The sequence below is a fragment of the Lissotriton vulgaris genome, chromosome 9 (genome assembly GCF_964263255.1).
Source record: "Lissotriton vulgaris chromosome 9, aLisVul1.2, whole genome shotgun sequence".
In the NCBI taxonomy this organism is placed as follows: domain Eukaryota; kingdom Metazoa; phylum Chordata; class Amphibia; order Caudata; family Salamandridae; genus Lissotriton; species Lissotriton vulgaris.
Window position 1 is genome coordinate 143,618,742 of NC_141697.1, and position 20,015 is coordinate 143,638,756.

Here is a 20,015-nt window from a genome sequence, read left to right on the forward strand (position 1 = left end):
GACCAGCTCGCCGCTTCCCTGAGCCAGGACTCACCCGCAAGCTCAGCGAACCCCAGCCAGACCGCCAACAACCTCACGAAGTGGATCAGCAACTGCGCAGACGACCTCGCCCCACTGAGGACCCCGCCCAGCAGACCCGGCAGTAAGAAAGCACCATGGTTCACCGACGAACTCAAGAGCTCCAAGAGGAACTGCTGAGCCCTCGAGAGAGCCTGGCGCAGAGACCCAACACCAGACAACATGACCACCCTCAAGCTCGCCACTCGAAAACACCACCAACTGATCCACACCACCAAGAAAACCGCATTCAAGGAACGACTGGACAACAACATCCACAACAGCAAGGAACTCTTCAACATCGTCAAAGAGCTCTCCAAAACCAGCGCCGGAAACAACAACATCACCCCATCACAAGACCTCTGCAACTCCCTCACCTCCTACTTCCACAAAAAGATCGCGGACATACACAACAGCTTCAGCACAGAGCCGATGCACCCCACGACAGAACCTGCACCCCCCACCACCACCCTCCGTGCCTGGACCCCGATCAACACCGAGGAAACCCTACGGACGATGAATTCCATCCACTCCGGATCCCCAACCGACCCCTGCCCTCACCACGTCTTCAACAAGGCCGACTCCGTCATCGCACCCCACCTGCGGGACATCATCAACACCTCCTTCGACACAGCGACCTTCCCGGAGAGCTGGAAGCATGCCGAACTCAGCGCTCTACTGAAGAAACCATCAGCGGACCCCACCAAACTCAAAAACTACCGCCCCATCTCGCTTCTCCCGTACCTGGCCAAAGTCATCGAGAAGACCGTCAACAAGCAGCTGGCCGCCTTCCTCGAGACGAATGGATCCCTCGACCACTCGCAGTCCGGCTTCCGAGCCAACCACAGCATCGAGACCGCCCTCATCGCTGCCACTGATGACATCCGAGCCCTGCTCGACAACGGGGAAACAGCGGCCCTCATCCTCCTGGACTTTTCCGCGGCTTTCGACACTGTCTGCCACCGCACCCTAGAGCAGCGCCTCAGCAACGTCGGAATCCAAGAGAAGGCACTAGATTGGATCATCTCCTTCCTCGCCGGAAGGACTCAGAGAGTCCGCCTCCCCCCCTTCAGATCAGAAGCCACTGAAGTCATCTGCGGCATTCCTCAAGGCTCCTCGCTCAGCCCCACCCTCTTCAATGTCTACATGAGCCCCCTTGCGGCCATCGCACGCCAACACAACCTCAACATCATCTCTTACGCCAACGACACCCAGCTGATCCTCTCCCTTTTCTGAATCATTTTTGTCCACCACAAGCGTGGAAGGGTATACTCAGATGTGAGTCCCTAGCTCATTGCACCATCAGGATTCAAGCAAGCCGGGTCGAAGACGGCTGAAATGCCAGAAACCGGTCCCCGGTAGCTTGTTTCCTTCCCAGTATAAGAATTGGCTTGGTAGTTTGGTCTGCCCTGTTCCCATGATGCACTGGGCCAGGGTCAGACTAATTTGCATATAGCCAAGTTCTGAGCTGGGATGGTGCAGTGAGCTAAAAAACGGTGATGGATCAAGCCCTGATCTTTGGACTGGGTAAGAGTGGTCTGCTTAATTCAGACACTCTGTTCATCACCACTCCCTTTTCTGAACCGAAGTAATCTGCGGCATTCCTCAAGGCTCCTCGCTCAGCCCCACCCTCTTCAATGTCTACATGAGCCCCCTTGCGGCCATCACACGCCAACACAACCTCAGTGACAATATCCCGTGGCACCAGTTCTCATAAAAAACTAAAATATCCCTTGATCTTACCATGAGTGGCTAAGTCCACATTTCCTGTTTAATGGGGCTTTTATCAAGTCGCATTTCATGTGACTACGCACAAATGAATATGTGTGTACATTTTTCAACTCCCTTGTAAATGCTTTATTTTCAGAAAAGAGAAAACAAAATGTGATTTCCAACACAAATTCTACTAGATCCCCCATACATGTGCTGTGAATATCACCTTCTTTAATAACATACATCTTTTAAATAATACCTCAATTTAATGCCCATATTCTAATACAAACACAAACGGGGCACATCGAACATAGAAAGCGTAGTCTGTCTTCTATCTTCTTCACTCTTCCCGTCTTAATAGGAACAGGAAACCAGCACCTAGTATCCAGGGGCAGAGACAGCACAAGTCCCGGGAACTCCCCACACGCTGGTAAGAATGGCGGACGAAAGTCCGGGTTTAGCGTCTTCATCTGTCGGGTAAGACGAACGCCTAATACTTCACCCTTTACCCTTCCTTTTCAGTCTGGGACCAGAGAGTCCCTTAGCCACCTGTTGAAGTTGTATACAACTACCAAATGGGGTAAGAACATCACGATATACGCTATATGTTTTAACTATACCACAGCGTATTTGAGATATCACATGTTTTTGTCGGAGCCACTCTGCTTACAAACGTCAAAAGTACTGTTTACCATTTTTGTGCTCCTCCGACATTTTAGCACATTATTTTCAACCTAAATACCAACAGATAGGTTGTATTTTGTTATTAAACCTGCAGAGCCTATATTTCTCCTCTAGTCCTCATAGTGAAGCCCTATTTACGTATGCCCACAGAGCACAACTGAGTGCTCGCCTACTTGTTTGTACTTACCTTTGATTAGAATTCTCCACAAAGCTGAGAAATTGTATTTGTGCTACACTCGCACCCACTACAATAAATGCTTTTCTGCCTTTTTTCAGAAAATTTCCAAAAGGCATCTTTGGATACGACTTTTGAAATCATTTTACTACACAAATCGTGCAAGTAAACCCCTTTTTGTCTGTTGTTCATTTGTTATGTTCTGTCCTGACGAATGCTCCGTAGACCCGGCTGGGCCACATGGAGCAGAAACATGTTGACACTGTAGTTCATAAGGTATAAGGAGATTCATTAACACGACCTCCAGTAATACCGCAATCCTTAATTTTAATAACAATACTTCACCTTTTTTCATTAAAACTTACCACGGGTGCAGTATATGTTTTTATAATTTTTTTCTGGGTGCCCTTTTCATGCATTTTTTATCTCTGGACACTGCTACTTACGCCAGAGGTTGCCTCTGGTTGAGGCTTGGCATATAGCACGTTATTGGAACACTCAATGATAAATGCCACAACGCGAGTGAGGGGCGGAAGAAAGATATACACCGCACGAATAACACCGCGTTTATGAGAGTGTCCCAACTTAACCAATGGTTAAGTAGTACCAAGTGTTGATTCTTTCTTTGATTAATTAAACTACTGTTACTGGGGTGATGAATGGACCTTCTACCCTCCTCCCTACATTTTTGATTATCGCATTTAAAGCAGCGCACAGCTGCGGGAGCAATTCTGTCGCAAGTGTGAAACTGTAGATAGTGTACACACTTTCCCATTTTTGAACCGTTTTAATACAAATAAAATGGAAGACAACGTGGGCCTCAGCTTCACTGGAGAGGACATTGATGAAATTCTGGCAGGTCAATCTTTACTACAAAATACAGACTTAACAAAAGCCCTAGCCCAAACTGATGACTGGGAAAACCTCAGCGAGAAGAAGAGAGAACAAATACGTACTGCCATCCATGGCATAATAATGACAGAGTACCTGCGGTCCAAATCAGCCCCAAGAGGATTGTGGGTAAATAATGCCCCTAGAATTTTTTTGCACGACCTAGCATTCCGTCGTGATTGGTCATCCATTTCGTGGAAATGCACCCTGGACTACTTGGTCTTAATAGTCAATCAATCAATCAGTGACACTTGTAAAGCGCGCTACATACCCGTAGGGTCTCAAGGCGCTTGGGGGGGGGGGGGGTGCCGCTACTGCTCGAACAGCCAGGTCTTCAGCTTCTTCCTGAAGGAGAGGTGGTCTTGGGTCAGGCGCAGGTCGGACGGGAGGGAGTTCCAGGTCTTGGCGGCCAGGTAGGAGAAGGACCTTCCTCCTGTAGTCGCTCTTCGGATGCGGGGGACGGCGGCGAGGGCGTGGTTGGCTGATCGGAGGTGGCGTTTGGGAGCGTAGAAGTTGACTCGGCTGTTGAGGTAGCTCGGGCCTTGGTCGTGTAGGGCTTTGTGTGCGTGGGTGAGGAGGCGGAAGGTGATTCTCTTGTTGATAGGGAGCCAGTGAAGGTCTCTCAGATGTCCGGAGATGTGGCTGGATCGTGGGATGTCGAGGATGAGTCTGGCTGAGGCGTTTTGGATCCGCTGGAGTCTCTTCTGGAGCTTGGCGGTGGTCCCGGCGTAGAGGGCGTTGCCGTAGTCCAGTCGGCTGGTGACGAGGGCCTGGGTGACGGTCTTCCTGGTCTCTGTGGGGATCCACCAGAAGATCTTTCGTAGCATGCGTAGGATGTTGAAGCACGCCGAGGAGACGCTGTTGACTTGCCTGGTCATGGAGAGGGAGGAGTCCAGGATGAAGCCCAGGTTTCGTGCATGGTCTGTCGGTTTGGGTGCGGTGCCCAGGGCGGGAGGCCACCAGGAGTCGTCCCAGGCGGAGGGTGAGGAGCCCAGGATGAGGACCTCCGTCTTGTCCGAGTTCAGTTAAGACAGCGAAGAGACTGTCAGATGCCCTCCTGGTCCAAATACAAGCATGCGAAGAAGAACTAAAGAAGGGCATAAATCCGTCCATATACCAAAAAAGGTTGGAAGAGATCACAAAAGAAATGAATGAAACTCATGAATATCTTATGGAAAATAAACTTCAAAAACTTGCAAAAGACCTCAAGAAGTTCAGCCAGGAACGCATGCATCCATACACAAAAGAAGATTACACAGGCCCAAATCCGGGATCCGATAATGAATCTTCAGATAGAAATACTTCAGATGGCTCCGAATCGGGTTCTGAGATTTCCACCCCAAGAAGAGGACGTCAAAATTACCGGTACCAACGACCCAGAAGAAGTAACAGATGGCAGCGACCGTATTTTCAAGGAAACCAAATGCCATTTTTTCAGCCCTTTATACCACCATATGCAGGCTGGATGAACCCTTACAATCACAACATGCAACCTCCCCAAATGGGTAATCAACATACAACCGGTAATGATAACGGACACCCACAACAGCCTTTTTTAGGGAGAGGCTAGAACCAATCACGCGGAAGAAAAAAGAATATCAACTGGCAGGACCAGCAACGCAATATGCTAACGAGGAGCATGGCAACGGCCAAACCCAGCACGAGCAAGAACAATCCCTAATTGTCAACTTGACCAACGAAGTCCTATCGGATGATCAAACCAAAGTCTTAAATAAAGGCCTGGGATTTGTCCCTACCCCCCCACTGGATACCTTCAAACTTAAAAGCGAACTTTCTGAATTCTGCAGAACGCTAAAATTAAAATTGTTCTTCTCGGGTACAGAATACCAACAAAATGAAGGAGATACGTCCCTAAAGAAAAAATCTAAATTTAATCCACCCAACAGCGCCATTCCAGTGGAAATACAGACGTTTGAACAAGCGTTAATGAAAGGAATTGATGATTTGAATAAAACCAAAAAACATGCCTTCCAAAACCTGACTAAGAAGGAACGTCTAGCCCTGGAAGAACTAAAAACAAACGACAGAATAATAATCAAACCTGCAGACAAGGGGGGAGGAATTGTTATCCTAACAAAACAGGGATACGATGATCAATGCCTCAAACTTCTATCAGACACAAAATTCTATAAAAGAATATTGACAGACCCAACTCCTAGACTTCAGAATACCATTGCGATAATGGTCTATGAGGCCGAAAGCAATTCGTGGATTTCCAAAAAAGAAGCAGAGTACTTACTAACTAAGGAACCAAAAACACCGTTCTTTTATTCACTTCCAAAAATCCATAAAAACAAAGTCCCCCCTCCAGGGCGCCCCATAGTCTCGGGGATTGGTTCATTGTTAGAACCTTTATCAAAATTTGCCGATGAGTACCTAAAACCGATGGTGCAAAAAACACCGACTTATCTCAAAGACACCAGTGATCTACTCATCCAAATATCAGATAAACCATTTGACCCTGATACCATGATTTTAGTTGGCTTGGATGTAGAACAACTTTATACCAGCCTCCCACAGGGCGAAACCCTTCAGATGTTGGAAGATCAACTGTTCATGGATGAATGGACCCACAAGACACCCAGACACTTCGTCCTGGAGTGCTGTCGCCTGGCTCTTACAGAATTTTTTTTTTAATATAACGGAGACCTATACCTTCAATGCCATGGAACATCTATGGGCAGTGCTTTCGCTCCATCAGTAGCGGGCCTCTATGTGAGCCATTTTGAGAGTAAGTTTGTTCTCAACGAGACCAACCCGTTCGTTTCCAGTATATTATACTGGAAACGATATATAGATGACATTCTATTAATCTGGCACACGAATCAGGACCTGAGACTTTTCATGGAATGGTTAAATGAGAGGGACAAGTGGCTCAAATTCACTTATACCATGAGTAAAACTCATTTGGACTTCCTAGATCTCACGATCTTTGTAGAAAATGGAAAGCTGGAAACGAAGACATATACCAAGCCCACAGCAAAGAACAGTCTTTTATCTTACAAGAGTTACCACCCAAAAGCTCTCCGAGACAATTTACCGTATAGCCAGTTTTTAAGACTTAAACGAAATTGTAGTAAAAGAACTGACTATGAAGTCCAAGCAAAGGAATTGTGTACTAAACTGAAATCAAGAGACTATACACCTACCACTATTGCAAAATGTTGCAAGAGAGCAAAAAACCAACCCAGAGATTGCCTCCTACAGATTAACAACAAAGAACCTAACCGGGAACTGGTTACCTGTGTGACAACCTTTTGCCCTGCAACATACGAAGTACAAAAACTCATCAACAAGAACTGGTCTATCCTGAATACCGGAAAACATAACTGGCCAAAGCCTCGCTTTGCAAATAAACGTACAAAAAATCTTAAGGATTTACTTGTACACACCCGCCCAGCTGCACCGAGGACAATCCCCAACAATTTGAGAAATATGGAAATGTTACCTATCACAGGCCACCACCCCTGTGGCTCATGCCTAGTATGTAAATTAACAACAACTACACAATTTCTACAATTGACAGACTCTTTCAAATGGACCCAGAAACATCACACAATTTGTAATTCGACTCATGTCATATACATGATCTGGTGCCCCTGCGAGAAGAAGTATATAGGTATGACCTGTAGAAAAATCAAGATTCGCATAGGGGAACACAAAAGTAACATTAGACTGAAGAAAAACAATACGAAACTGTGTTCCCATTTTGTCGACCAAGGACATGACTGCGAAGAATTAAGATGGACAGTCCTTGAAAAACTAATAGACAGACCCTGGAATGCTGAAAAAATCCTATTTGAGAAGGAGCAGCGATGGGTGGACCGCTTACAAACTCATCTGTTTGGGCTCAATGACAATATCCCGTGGCACCAGTTCTCATAAAAAACTAAAATATCCCTTGATCTTACCATGACTGGCTAAGTCCACATTTCCTGTTTAATGGGGCTTTTATCAAGTCGCATTTCATGTGACTACGCACAAATGAATATGTGTGTACATTTTTCAACTCCCTTGTAAATGCTTTATTTTCAGAAAAGAGAAAACAAAATGTGATTTCCAACACAAATTCTACTAGATCCCCAATACATGTGCTGTGAATATCACCTTCTTTAATAACATACATCTTTTAAATAATACCTCAATTTAATGCCCATATTCTAATACAAACACAAACGGGGCACATCGAACATAGAAAGCGTAGTCTGTCTTCTATCTTCTTCACTCTTCCCGTCTTAATAGGAACAGGAAACCAGCACCTAGTATCCAGGGGCAGAGACAGCACAAGTCCCGGGAACTCCCCACACGCTGGTAAGAATGGCGGACGAAAGTCCGGGTTTAGCGTCTTCATCTGTCGGGTAAGACGAACGCCTAATACTTCACCCTTTACCCTTCCTTTTCAGTCTGGGACCAGAGAGTCCCTTAGCCACCTGTTGAAGTTGTATACAACTACCAAATGGGGTAAGAACATCACGATATAACGCTATATGTTTTAACTATACCACAGTGTATTTGAGATATCACATGTTTTTGTCGGAGCCACTCTGCTTACAAACGTCAAAAGTACTGTTTACCATTTTTGTGCTCCTCCGACATTTTAGCACATTATTTTCAACCTAAATACCAACAGATAGGTTGTATTTTGTTATTAAACCTGCAGAGCCTATATTTCTCCTTTAGTCCTCATAGTGAAGCCCTATTTACGTATTCCCACAGAGCACAACTGAGTGCTCGCCTACTTGTTTGTACTTACCTTTGATTAGAATTCTCCACAAAGCTGAGAAATTGTATTTGTGCTACACTCGCACCCACTACAATAAATGCTTTTCTGCCTTTTTTCAGAAAATTTCCAAAAGGCATCTTTGGATACGACTTTTGAAATCATTTTACTACACAAATCGTGCAAGTAAACCCCTTTTTGTCTGTTGTTCATTTGTTATGTTCTGTCCTGACGAATGCTCCGTAGACCCGGATGGGCCACATGGAGCAGAAACATGTTGACACTGTAGTTCATAAGGTATAAGGAGATTCATTAACACGACCTCCAGTAATACCGCAATCCTTAATTTTAATAACAATACTTCACCTTTTTTCATTAAAACTTACCACGGGTGCAGTATATGTTTTTTATACATTTTTTCTGGTTGCCCTTTTCATGCATTTTTTATCTCTGGACACTGCTACTTACGCCAGAGGTTGCCTCTGGTTGAGGCTTGGCATATAGCACGTTATTGGAACACTCAATGATAAATGCCACAACGCGAGTGAGGGGCGGAAGAAAGATATACACCGCACGAATAACACCGCGTTTATGAGAGTGTCCCAACTTAACCAATGGTTAAGTAGTACCAAGTGTCCATTCTTTCTTTGATTAATTAAACTACTGTTACTGGGGTGATGAATGGACCTTCTACCCTCCTCCCTACATTTTTGATTATCACAACCTCAACATCATCTCTTACGCCAACGACACCCAGCTGATCCTCTCCCTCACCAACGACCCCGCCACCGCCAGAGTTAGCCTACAGGAGGGGATGAAAGACGTAGCCGAGTGGATGAAGAACAGCCGCCTGAAACTGAACTCAGACAAGACGGAAGTCCTCATCCTGGGATCTTCGCCCTCCGCCTGGGATGACTCCTGGTGGCCCCCCACCCTGGGCAGCGCACCCAAACCAATAGACCACGCACGCAACCTGGGCTTCATCCTGGACTCCTCCCTCTCCATGACCAGACAAGTCAACGCCGTCTCCTCGTCATGCTTCAACATCCTGCGCATGCTACGTAAGATCTTCCGGTGGATCCCCACCGAGACCAGGAAATCGGTCACCCAGGCCCTCGTCACCAGCCGACTGGACTACGGCAACTCCCTCTACGCCGGAACCACTGCCAGACTCCAGAAGAGACTCCAGCGAATCCAGAACGCCTCAGCAAGACTCATCCTGGACATCCCCCGACACAGCCACATCTCCGGACACCTGAGAGACCTGCACTGGCCCCCCGTCAACAAGAGAATCACGTTCCGACTTCTCACCCACGCACACAAAGCCCTACACAACCAAGGCCCAAAATACCTCAACAACCGCCTCAACTTTTACACTCCCACACGCCAGCTTCGAATAACCAACCACGCCCTCGCCGCCGTCCCCCGCATCCGAAGAGCCACCACAGGAGGAAGATCCTTCTCCTTGCTCGCCGCCAAGACGTGGAACTCCCTCCCGACCCACCTCCGCCTGACCCAAGACCACCTCGCCTTCAGGAAGCAGCTCAAGACATGGCTGTTCGAGCAGTAGCGGACCCCCCCCCCCCTCCCCAAGCGCCTTGAGACCCTCCGGGTGAGTAGCGCGCTATATAAATGCTGTGATTGTGATTGATTGGCATAGGAGAAAATAAATATTAAGGGGGTCATTAGGATGGCGGGCGGCCTATCGGGAAATGTGACCGCCCGCCATAAGGGCGGGGGTCCCGTGGGGGCCATTAGGATGCGCCCACCACAGTGGTGGGCGCATCATGCATTCCTGTCACTGTGGCTGGCAGTGCCCTCAGCGCCGCCCGCCACAATGCCAGGAAGGCATGTTGTGCATGGAACTGCAGGGGGGTACCAAAGGTACCCCCCATGTGCATCCCCCACGCCCCAGAGTCCCTGGGGCCCCCAAGGGGCCCCCGCAAGCATTTACTGCATGCCTTTCCGTGGCGGCAATGCCACCATGGAAAGGCATGTTTCCGCCCCATGATAATATGGCTGGCGGTGTCTGACTGACACCGCCACCATATTAAACTCTTTTCCGCCTGGTCAACTTGTTGACCGGGCGGAGAAGCGGGGGACGGTCTTTCCGTCTGCTGCGGTCCCCCACCCCGCCATAGTAATATGGCGGGGGGAAATGGGTGGCGGGGGGGACGGATCTTGGGCGCATCGCCACCGCCCGAGATCCTAATGGGCCCCTAAGTGTTAACTTAATCATTAAGGTAAGTTTTCATTTTAATTTTCTCCCATTTAAAAGCATTCAGAAACATAATTTTGCTATCAGGCTCCAATATTGAGTTGACAAGGACTTTTATTTATTAACAGTTAAACACCCCAGTACTTCAGTTCTTTACAGCTGTGCCCCAGCCTGGGTCATAAATCGGACTGAACACTGTTCATTATCAGGCCCTACTATCTGCAGCCTCACGATAATAATGTAAAATAAACACCATGTACCCTTAACTTTAAAAGGAGAATGTGATCTTGTGCTTATTTAAAAATGAACTCGTTTGTGAGCTACTCCAAGGGCGTCTTTGAGCTACTGGTAACTCGTGATCTAATGGTTGAAGACACCTGGTCTAGATGTGTCTATGTGCAAATTGCTTACGACTGTGGAAAATAAGCCCAATAGATTTATTTCCCTTCATTCCTAGCATTTCTAAGCGTATGCTTACTTCAAAGAGGTGTACTTAGTACAATACATTAGGGAAACTGCCTCACCCCACCTCTTCTCCAGTTTGGGATAAGTACATTCCACAATGTGATTTAATTTGAAGAAAGCCTCAGCGAGGGGACAGTCATAACTAAAGAGTTGTCCAAGAAGACTTGAAGGGCAGAGATTCCAAATGGTGGCCTAACCCACAGGGGACATTTCAAAGCAGGCTTGAGTATTCACGATAATCTCTGAAATATTTGGGCCCATATTTCCTTGTAGTAAAGGTATGCCTTTTTCAAGTTAGTCCCAGCTAGGAATTTTACCTGGGCAAATCTGAGTAAATGGTTGTGTATTTATGTATTGTCCCCAAGAGCAAACTCCGCACCAAACTAATGTCCTCTGATGTAGCCGGAGGGAGACTATGACGTTTTCCACTTTCCACATCGAAAAATGAAAAAGCCATATTTTCCCCTCCACACACAATGGTGGGATAGTTACATTTGTAGGGGAATATACTGATTAATAGGTCATGTATTTACGGCTTTCTTCTGGCATGTGGTGCAAATGTTCATATAAGCCAGATATATTGCATGCTTTATCTACCAACCAAATGAAATTTACCCACTGACACAAGCTGGTTAATTTCACTGCTAAGGTTAAGTCTTCCTTAATCTTCTAGATACATTTTGTTCCTGTTGGCATTTGGATGTTAAAAGCCACCTGTAAATTTGGCCCCATATTTAGTTCAGTCTTACTCTAATTTTCCTTGTCACCAGAATTTAGAGAATGAGATCAACAGCCGTGAAGCCCTCACCAAAGCAGTCACTAGCACTGGACAAAAGCTGGTGCAGGCCGACCACTTCGCCTCCCGTGAGATCAGCAACCGTTTGCAGAACTTAGAGGCGGCGTTGACAACCTTGAAAGAAGAGACTGAGCTGAGGCAGCAGAGACTGGTGCAAGCCTGTGAGGCTCAGCAGTTCCTCACAGAGGTAACGGGTAACCATTGCGTAACCTTGTGTGTATGTGTTTCTGCATGCATGTATGCAAGTGTGTGTGTGAGTGACTTGTGATTTTAACAGGTACTTAAAAGAGAGCATAGAAAAGTAAACTTATCCATACCACATATAGGAACACTGCAGCAGATGAACCACCAGTGGGTGAACGCTCACTTCACATTCTACCTTCTTATGCATGTTTGGTATTTGCTGTCAAGATTACAGTTATTTGGACAGAGGTTATGTGCAAATCGTACATTTTGCATGTCTTACTGTTTTCTACCTGATAGTTAATTTTCTCTTAAAAGATGTCCACTTGTTATCTAGGGACTGAGAGCTGAATGAGAAGGGCTGTTCAAGTTGCTCCAAGATGGGGCACAGGACTATCACCTTTAGGGAGAAGGAGGTTGCCTTTGCATGACGTTCTAATGTGTGAGAATGCACAAGTTTCTAACAAAACTTTTTGTTTCTAACAAAAAAAAAATAGGACATCACGTTTCTTGATGATATACCAATGTTGATATGGCCGATAATAGATTCTGCAATCCCAGGCTATAACCTCTTATTGTCACCCGCCCAGTTCAGAGAATAGTGCCTCAGAATCACTGCCCTTGGTAATATTAGACTATGCCACGAAACATGTTAATGATTATGACATGGATGGCTTGACTTCAGGATGTTTGATCATCTACCCTTCCATGCTCAATTCACCTCAGAAAATATGTAATTTTCTCAGAGTGTGCTTTTAGAAATAAGTCAGAAATCATGCACGGAAAATGTGAATGATATATGTCATATGTGTCCATGTATGTATAAATCAAATTCGACACACAGTGATGGGGTATACAGCCAGAGCAGTGGCCTCACAACCCTCATGTATTTCAAACTTTATTTTATTTTGCAGTCGAACAGCAGAATGACATGTCTTTGGGAAGGCCCTATGAACAAGATTGACTGGTTTTGAGTGATGAGAAGAGTGACTTAGGGAAAGTGCTGGGAACCTGATTGACAGGTTTTGAGAGATAAACACCCAATACTTTAGGGAAGACATCAAAATCCCATTATCCGTCTTTTTCTCACTGTATTTATTCCTTACCAAATGAACCATATGTTGGAAAGTGCCCTTTTTGACATGGCCACCCCCACTTTTTGCCTTAATACTGATACTTTTCGACTGAAAGTGCACTGGGTCCCTGCTAAGCAGGCCTCCAGTGCCAGTGCACTTTCCCTAAAACAAGGTAAATGTGTAATTGTAATCCAATTGGCAAGGATCTTAGCACCCTTGTAAGTCCCAAGGAATTAGTACCCATGGTACCCAGGGCATGGATACTAAAGAGGGGATCTGTGGACTGCAGCATAGTCTATGTCACCCAGAGGAACCCACACAAAAACTGCATGCAGCCTGCCATCGCAGGATGCATGAAATTGTGTAAACCATTTTGAAAACATTTCATGGCTCACTTCCTGTGTGCCATGCCCATGTACACTGCATATGCTATGTGTAAGTCACCCTTACAGCAGGCATTGGAGCCCTAAGGCAGGGTGTATTCAATTATTTGCGAGGGTGAATCTGCATGAGCAGATGGGCCCCTGTGATGGTAGGATCCTTTACTAGATATTGCAAGTGAGCAGGCGGCCATCTTAAGGACATGTACTGGGAACTGGTCATTACGAGTACATAATGGCTGCACTGAGAACAATGGTGTTTGGTATCAAACACCTTGTTGTAATAAATTCACACTGATGCTAGTCTTGCATGTAATAATATCACCTTAGAGGTACCCCCTGAAACCTACCCGTCATTTAGTGTGACTGACTGAACTCTTCCAGCCTGCCCCCACAGACTAGTTTCTCACCACCTTTTTGGGAGGGCCAGTGCTCTCAAAGGCCAGGAACAATGCCTGCCCCGGAGGAAGGTGATCACACCACCTCCAGCAGGACGGCTGGTGAATTAGCATACCAAGGCCAGAGGCTTCAATGCCTCTGCTACCTTTGATATGCGACCCTGGTTTCCTCCAGACCTGGAGTTTGCCACCCCTTGCCCTGGTGCCCATTTGTACCCAGAGATAGAAACACAATACACTCACTACCTAGGAAATAAGTGCACGTAAACAGCACAAATACACAGTGGTCTCCAGGGGGAGACAAAACAATATACTAAAATAGTGGAAGGCGAACCACGACTCAAGTCAAGAATGGACCCAGAAGATGAAGAAGGGCCGTGGACCCAAGGAACCACCCAAGGTAAGTATCTCGGAACCCCACTGAGGACGTGTGCAGAGTGTTAACACGACTGCATGCTAAATGTTAGTTAATTGATAAGTCGCAATTTTAAAGAAGAAGGACCCTTCCCAGCAGACCCCAACAAAACTCTGTGTTGGATGGAAGGTTGGAGAGTCCCCCCACCTGTGGATACCCCAGAAACCATGATATCTACACCAGGGAAGCTGGGTGCATACGTGTCAAGTGACATCGAAAACCGATGTAGACCACAATGGAGGACTTCAAGAAAGATGCCACTGGAGAAGAAGATGAAGGAGTCCGGTGGAACCCAAAGGTGGAGTCAAGTTAAGAGTTACCTGCAAGCAGAGGGGATGGAATCTATGCCACTCAGGAGTGACCAGGAGGCACCGAAGTGTGGTAAATAAAAATATTACCCTGTCGGAATTTCTATACTTAAACAATGGGTCATGCATATAATGAGAGGCAGAGTCCGTGGTGTCCGATTCAAAAGGGCTTTATTTCAGTAACTCGAGTTAAGGGAGAATCGGGTTCCATCACCACTAAGGTTCAGGAAGGATCGTCATCTGAACTTTATTCACAGAGCACAATATTTATACTTTAAACATACATTACATTGCATAGAGAAGGCGGAGCGCTCCAGGCGGAGCATGGAAAAGAGAGATAAGAGCACATGGGCGTACAAAAGGGCGTGTAAGAAGGCGTACATGTGGGCGTTCCCTTGAGGAGTCATAGGTGTGTCATAGGTGGGTGGATACATAGAGGGGGTCTGCGTGGTCAGCTGGAACCTTTACCCTACTTGTGTGCGCCACTTGGTCATGACGTGCAATTGATGTGTAACTGGGGGAAGCTGGGGGGAGCTGACTTTCGTTCTAGTAGAGAAGCCTTGAGTGTCAGGACGACCTGCACTCCTGGTATTATCTGATATCTTAAGTTTGGAGGATGTATTATCTGAAATAAAGGTCGCTTGGGCAAAGGTTGCTCATCACTAAGAGCCAGTGTGTGCATATATTTCTTCGTGCATTGCGTGGGGGCCATGGGCTTTCTATGGATGCGAGCTCTGTAAATCACTTAAATGGAGACAGAAAGGCTGGGCTCTATCTCTGTGGACGGGTTCTGTTTACCTTTTTCACTAAGCAGGAATGTGTTTCTGTGGAGCAGAGCAGATAACTGTGAGCAAAATACTGTCTTGGCAGGCCGGACTGGGCCTCTCTCGGCTGAGCAGGAAGTATGCGAGAGGTCAGGGATACATAGCTAAACTGCAGCTTTCAGAGTGTCTGGAGGCATGGAGCCTGAATTCGGGTCCTGGCTCAGCTGAGCCACAAAACTGGTTCATCTCGACATTTTAAACGTGCACCATGCAAATACATTGGCAACATTGGCCTAGGTACAGAATTAACGTTTCTTTCATGGAAGGCTTGGTAACTGACACTTTAACATGGGACGGAAATGCAGAGGCAATATTATTACAGGCATGATAGGGAAAATGCATGGATGTCATGAACATACACTAAACGTGGGTTGGGGTACACGCAGGGGACACATTGGCCACTTAAAATTTCTATTTCCTCATTCCCTCCTTGTCCCCTACTGTGCCCTTCAGGACACATCTATCTTCATGAGACCGTATATCTGATCATACAGCATCATTTGTTCGTCTTTTTTCTTTTGTATACGTGGATGGGGAATACAGGCAGTGGCACACAAGCCGCAAATCGCCGGGCCACATTGCAGACAGAGACAGCAACTGAATATCATAAGCAGTATCATTCCTAGGAACGACAACACTTTCCATCCCCATGCTGATATTACACTCCAGAGCCAACCGGACCAAGTCCATGTGCCTGGGTCTTGATGTATCTCGTGAGCTATCTTGTGGAGTCTTGTTATTGCTGCATATACGGATGGCGCGTTATTAGGAATAAACACGTAGCAACTGGAGCCGATCACTCTACAAGCCCCGCCCCTATCTGCCAGGATGACGTCAAGAACAACGCGGTTCTGAAGAACAACAAGTCTCATGGCAGACTGCTCCTCTGTCAAGTTCGCCAGAGCAGATGCAGTCTCATTCGCTACTGCTTCTAGAGTTCTTGTTAACCTGCATATGAGTTTACTGTTTTGGATGGGACCTATGAAGAAAAAGAATCCTTTATTGAAATCTGTATATTGCTCCTAAGCTGTCTCAGTCTGATCAACCACTGGGGAATCGTTCTCCCTCTTGTGTCTGACATGTACTAGTCGTGAATCTCGATGATAATGGGACGGGGCAAGAAAGACAGGTGGCAGCAGGAACGCTATATAACATGTTCCACCCCAGTCTAAGGGCAGGCGTACATAGGCTGTCTGACCGCAAATGAAATAGGAATGGCGGGAAGCTTTGAAAGTAGACTTTCCTTTATCATTGAACTCGACTACAGTATTACAATCACTGTGTCCCAAATGAACTGATCTTTTCTTTCTAACGCACAATTCACCTTGTACTGGTAGGACTGATATAAACGGTGGACCTATATTTTGCTCGGACTGGACATTCAGAATCATAAAGTTAAGGGAAGCATTTCCTTGCTCGTACACTTCATTTTCTAGATCGGTCCCTTTCCTCTGGGGAAGACCGTCGTCGTCTGGGAAACATGCCTTATTCATTACTTTATTCAAATCTCCCCATATCCAATCACCCTGGGAAACTGTGTATTTTCTGTCGAGTGATGACATTAAAGCAAACCATGCCCCGCACGAACCATTGTGTGAGAACGGAAAAGGAAAAAGAGGCAGAACTCCCTTCGTTTTCTGATAGGGTGGGAGTCAGCCACATACCCAGCAATTTGTGATATTGCTGGTCTGATGAGAATGGTGCAACATTCGAATAAAAGTATTGTTGCGCATGGCTAGTCGATATGACAGTTCATGGGGTGGCAGATCACTGAATGTGTGCTCTACAGTGTCATTGGAGGTACTGTGAATATGTGAGGCAATAGGAGGAAAGAAAACATGTAGTGCCAAGCTGATACATATTATAGTGATGCACAGAAGAGACATCAAAATCAGAGTTACTATACATCTACTGCGTAATATCTTGCAGTACTTTTCTTTCTTTTCTCTCTTTTTACTATTCTGGTCTACGATCTTATACATGTCAGGGACCTGTCTAACCGATTCACCACCTAGTGGACTTAAACAATTAAACGCTGTCTGACTTATTAGATCGTAATTTGGACCTATACTCCTGTTGCGGAGTCTTTTCTAGAAAAGGGGGCTTAATGTCTGTGCCATCGGCACTGTCCATAGTCTTGATCAAAGTTCCAGAATCTCCAAAGTATTTTTTACAATGTTGAGCGTGGATCCAACCTTTACGTCCCTCGACCTTGACGGCAGTCCTCGTGGTTAGCAAAACTAACTTCGGTGTTTTCCAGTGCGGCTCAAGGGGACTTGAACGATCAAAATTTCGAACGTAGACATGGTCACCAGGGACGATGGTGTGTTCTTTAACTTGAGTGTTGTCAGGGAAGGCGGCGGCAACCTGTGAACGACAAGAGAGTAGTGCAGACATCAAGGAAGCCAGGTAATCTGTCAGCATATTACTGTCAACATCAGTTATTTTCTTAGGCATAGGCGTACCCCATATATTTGGTGGTCTACCAAAAATCACTTCGTAAGGAGATAGGCCTGTTCTGGAATGAGCTACCATACGCATGTAAAAGAGGGCAACCGGCAAGGCTACCATCCAATCCACGCCTTTTTCTGCACAGACTTTCGCTAATTTCGTCTTAAGTGTCTGATTATGGCGCTCGACAAGTCCAGCTGCTTCTGGGTGTCGTACACAATGAAATTTCCATTGATATCCCAACAGAAGGGACACTTGTTTCATTAATTCAGAGGAAAATGGCTGACCGTTGTCTGAGTACACGACACGGGGCAATCCGTATCTGGGGAAAAACTCACGTACCATTTGCCTGGCAGTGGTCACAGCAGTATTATCTGGGACTGGGTACGCTTCTGTCCATCTAGATAGTGCACATACAACTACTAGGACATACTTGTAACCTCTACATCTGTCCATCTGGATATAATCCATCTGGAGTACTTCAAAAGGATGGTCAGGAGGATGAAATCCACCTTGTTCCACCGGAATGCCTTTGCCTGGATTGAACTGGCAACAGATCATGCAAGTTCCTACTTTCTGTTTCGCTGCTGCACGCAGGTGCTTGTTAAACCAGATATTCTGTAAACTGTCTAGCATTGCCTTTTCTCCTAAGTGTGCTGGACTATGTGCTGTGTTTATGATAACTTGTACCATAGAGTCTGGGAGGAACCATGTAGCTCTGCCTTTAGTCATCCAACCTTGGTCAGTCTGGACCCCTCCTTGTTCAGTCCATTTCTTTATTTCGTCTGGAGTGGCATGTGTCTGTATGTCGAGTACATCTTGTGAAGGATCCCTGACTGTCATGCTGTTTGTCAGTAATGGTACCTCTGTCTTTGTCGTGTCTGTTGGTGTCTGGGCTGTAAGTTTGGCTGTTCGGTCTGCCAGGTCGTTACCCTGGGAAATGGTGTCTGTAACTTTCGTGTGTGATTTGCATTTCATAATGGCTATGGCTGCAGGTAGATGTATTGCTTCTAACAGAGCCTGAATAAGGGGACCGTGCTGAATTTTGGCCCCATGAGAGGTCAGGAAACCTCTCTCCTTCCATAATACTCCGAAATCATGAACAACACCGAATGTGTCAAGTTCTTGGCTCTTATGCAGGCTTGTGTCAGAGCGATGAGCTCTGCTGCTTGTGCTGACAGTGTGTCTATTGTTTGTGTCTCTATGACTTCAGTATCAGTGGTCACGGCATATGCGGCCACTAACTCTCCTGTGCTTGTTCTCATGCATGAACCATCTACATAAAGCGTCAAGTCAGGGTCTGGCAGTGCAATGTCTGTCAAGTCATGTCTTGGTTTCGTCACTGTATTTATTACTTCCACACAGTCATGTGGTGCAGTGTCTACTGTGCTGGAGGGCAAGAGTGTAGCAGGGTTGAGAATATTGCATCGTCTGATCTCTATGTGTGGCTGAAATAACGTCAGTTCATATCCTGTCAGTCTCTCTACAGTCAGGTGCTGTGTCTGTGTCCTGTTCAAGAGAACTTCCACTGCATGTGGTACCTGGACTGTCAGGGGGTGTCCTAACACTATGGAATCACTCTGTCTTATAGCTAGGGCTGTTGCTGCAACTGATTTCAGGCACGCAGGCAGAGCTTGGGCCACTGGATCCAATGTACTAGAAAAATAAGCACAAGGCTTGTGTTTTCCTGCTTGATCTTGTGTGAGGACAGATAATGCTGTTCCATCTCGTTCAGTTACAAAAAGCATAAAAGGTTTGCTGTAACAAGGAGTCGCTAAAACTGGTGCTTGACATAAGGCTCTTTTCAATTCTTCAAATGCCAAGGTATGTTCTTGTGTCCAAGGGAGGGCAGTCGAAGACGCTGCCTCCTGTGTTGTCAACTGTATGAGTGGTTTGGCTAGATATGCATACTGGGGAATCCATTGTCTGCAGTATGAAGTGAGGCCAATGAAGGCCCGTACTTCCTTTTGTGTCTTGGGCTGTGAAAGGTTAGCAATTAACTGAATACGTTCTTGTGTCAGCTGTCTACCCCTCTTGGACAGCAAGTGTCCAAGGTACACCACTTGCTGTGCACAGAATTGCAACTTCGAAGGGGACACTTTGTGTCCCTTGTCTGCCAAGAAGTGTAAGACTGTCAATGATGCATTTTCGCAGTCTGGTTCTGATCGTGCTGTAATTAGGATGTCGTCTACATACTGGAGCAGTGCAGTGTTGACAACATATGAATACTGTCTAGTTGT

The 20,015-nt window shown here is 46.2% G+C and overlaps 1 protein-coding gene across 1 annotated transcript in view; it reads left to right on the forward strand.

The window, feature by feature from the left end:
* The window catches only part of SPTBN5 (spectrin beta, non-erythrocytic 5), a 2,284,272-nt gene that overhangs the window by 1,934,685 nt on the left and 329,572 nt on the right, over positions 1–20,015 (forward strand). Inside the window, exon 55 of the mRNA XM_086937224.1 lies at positions 11,715–11,927. Within this exon, the coding sequence (XP_086793350.1) occupies positions 11,715–11,927 (213 nt within the window). The remainder of the gene's footprint in view (positions 1–11,714; positions 11,928–20,015) is intronic.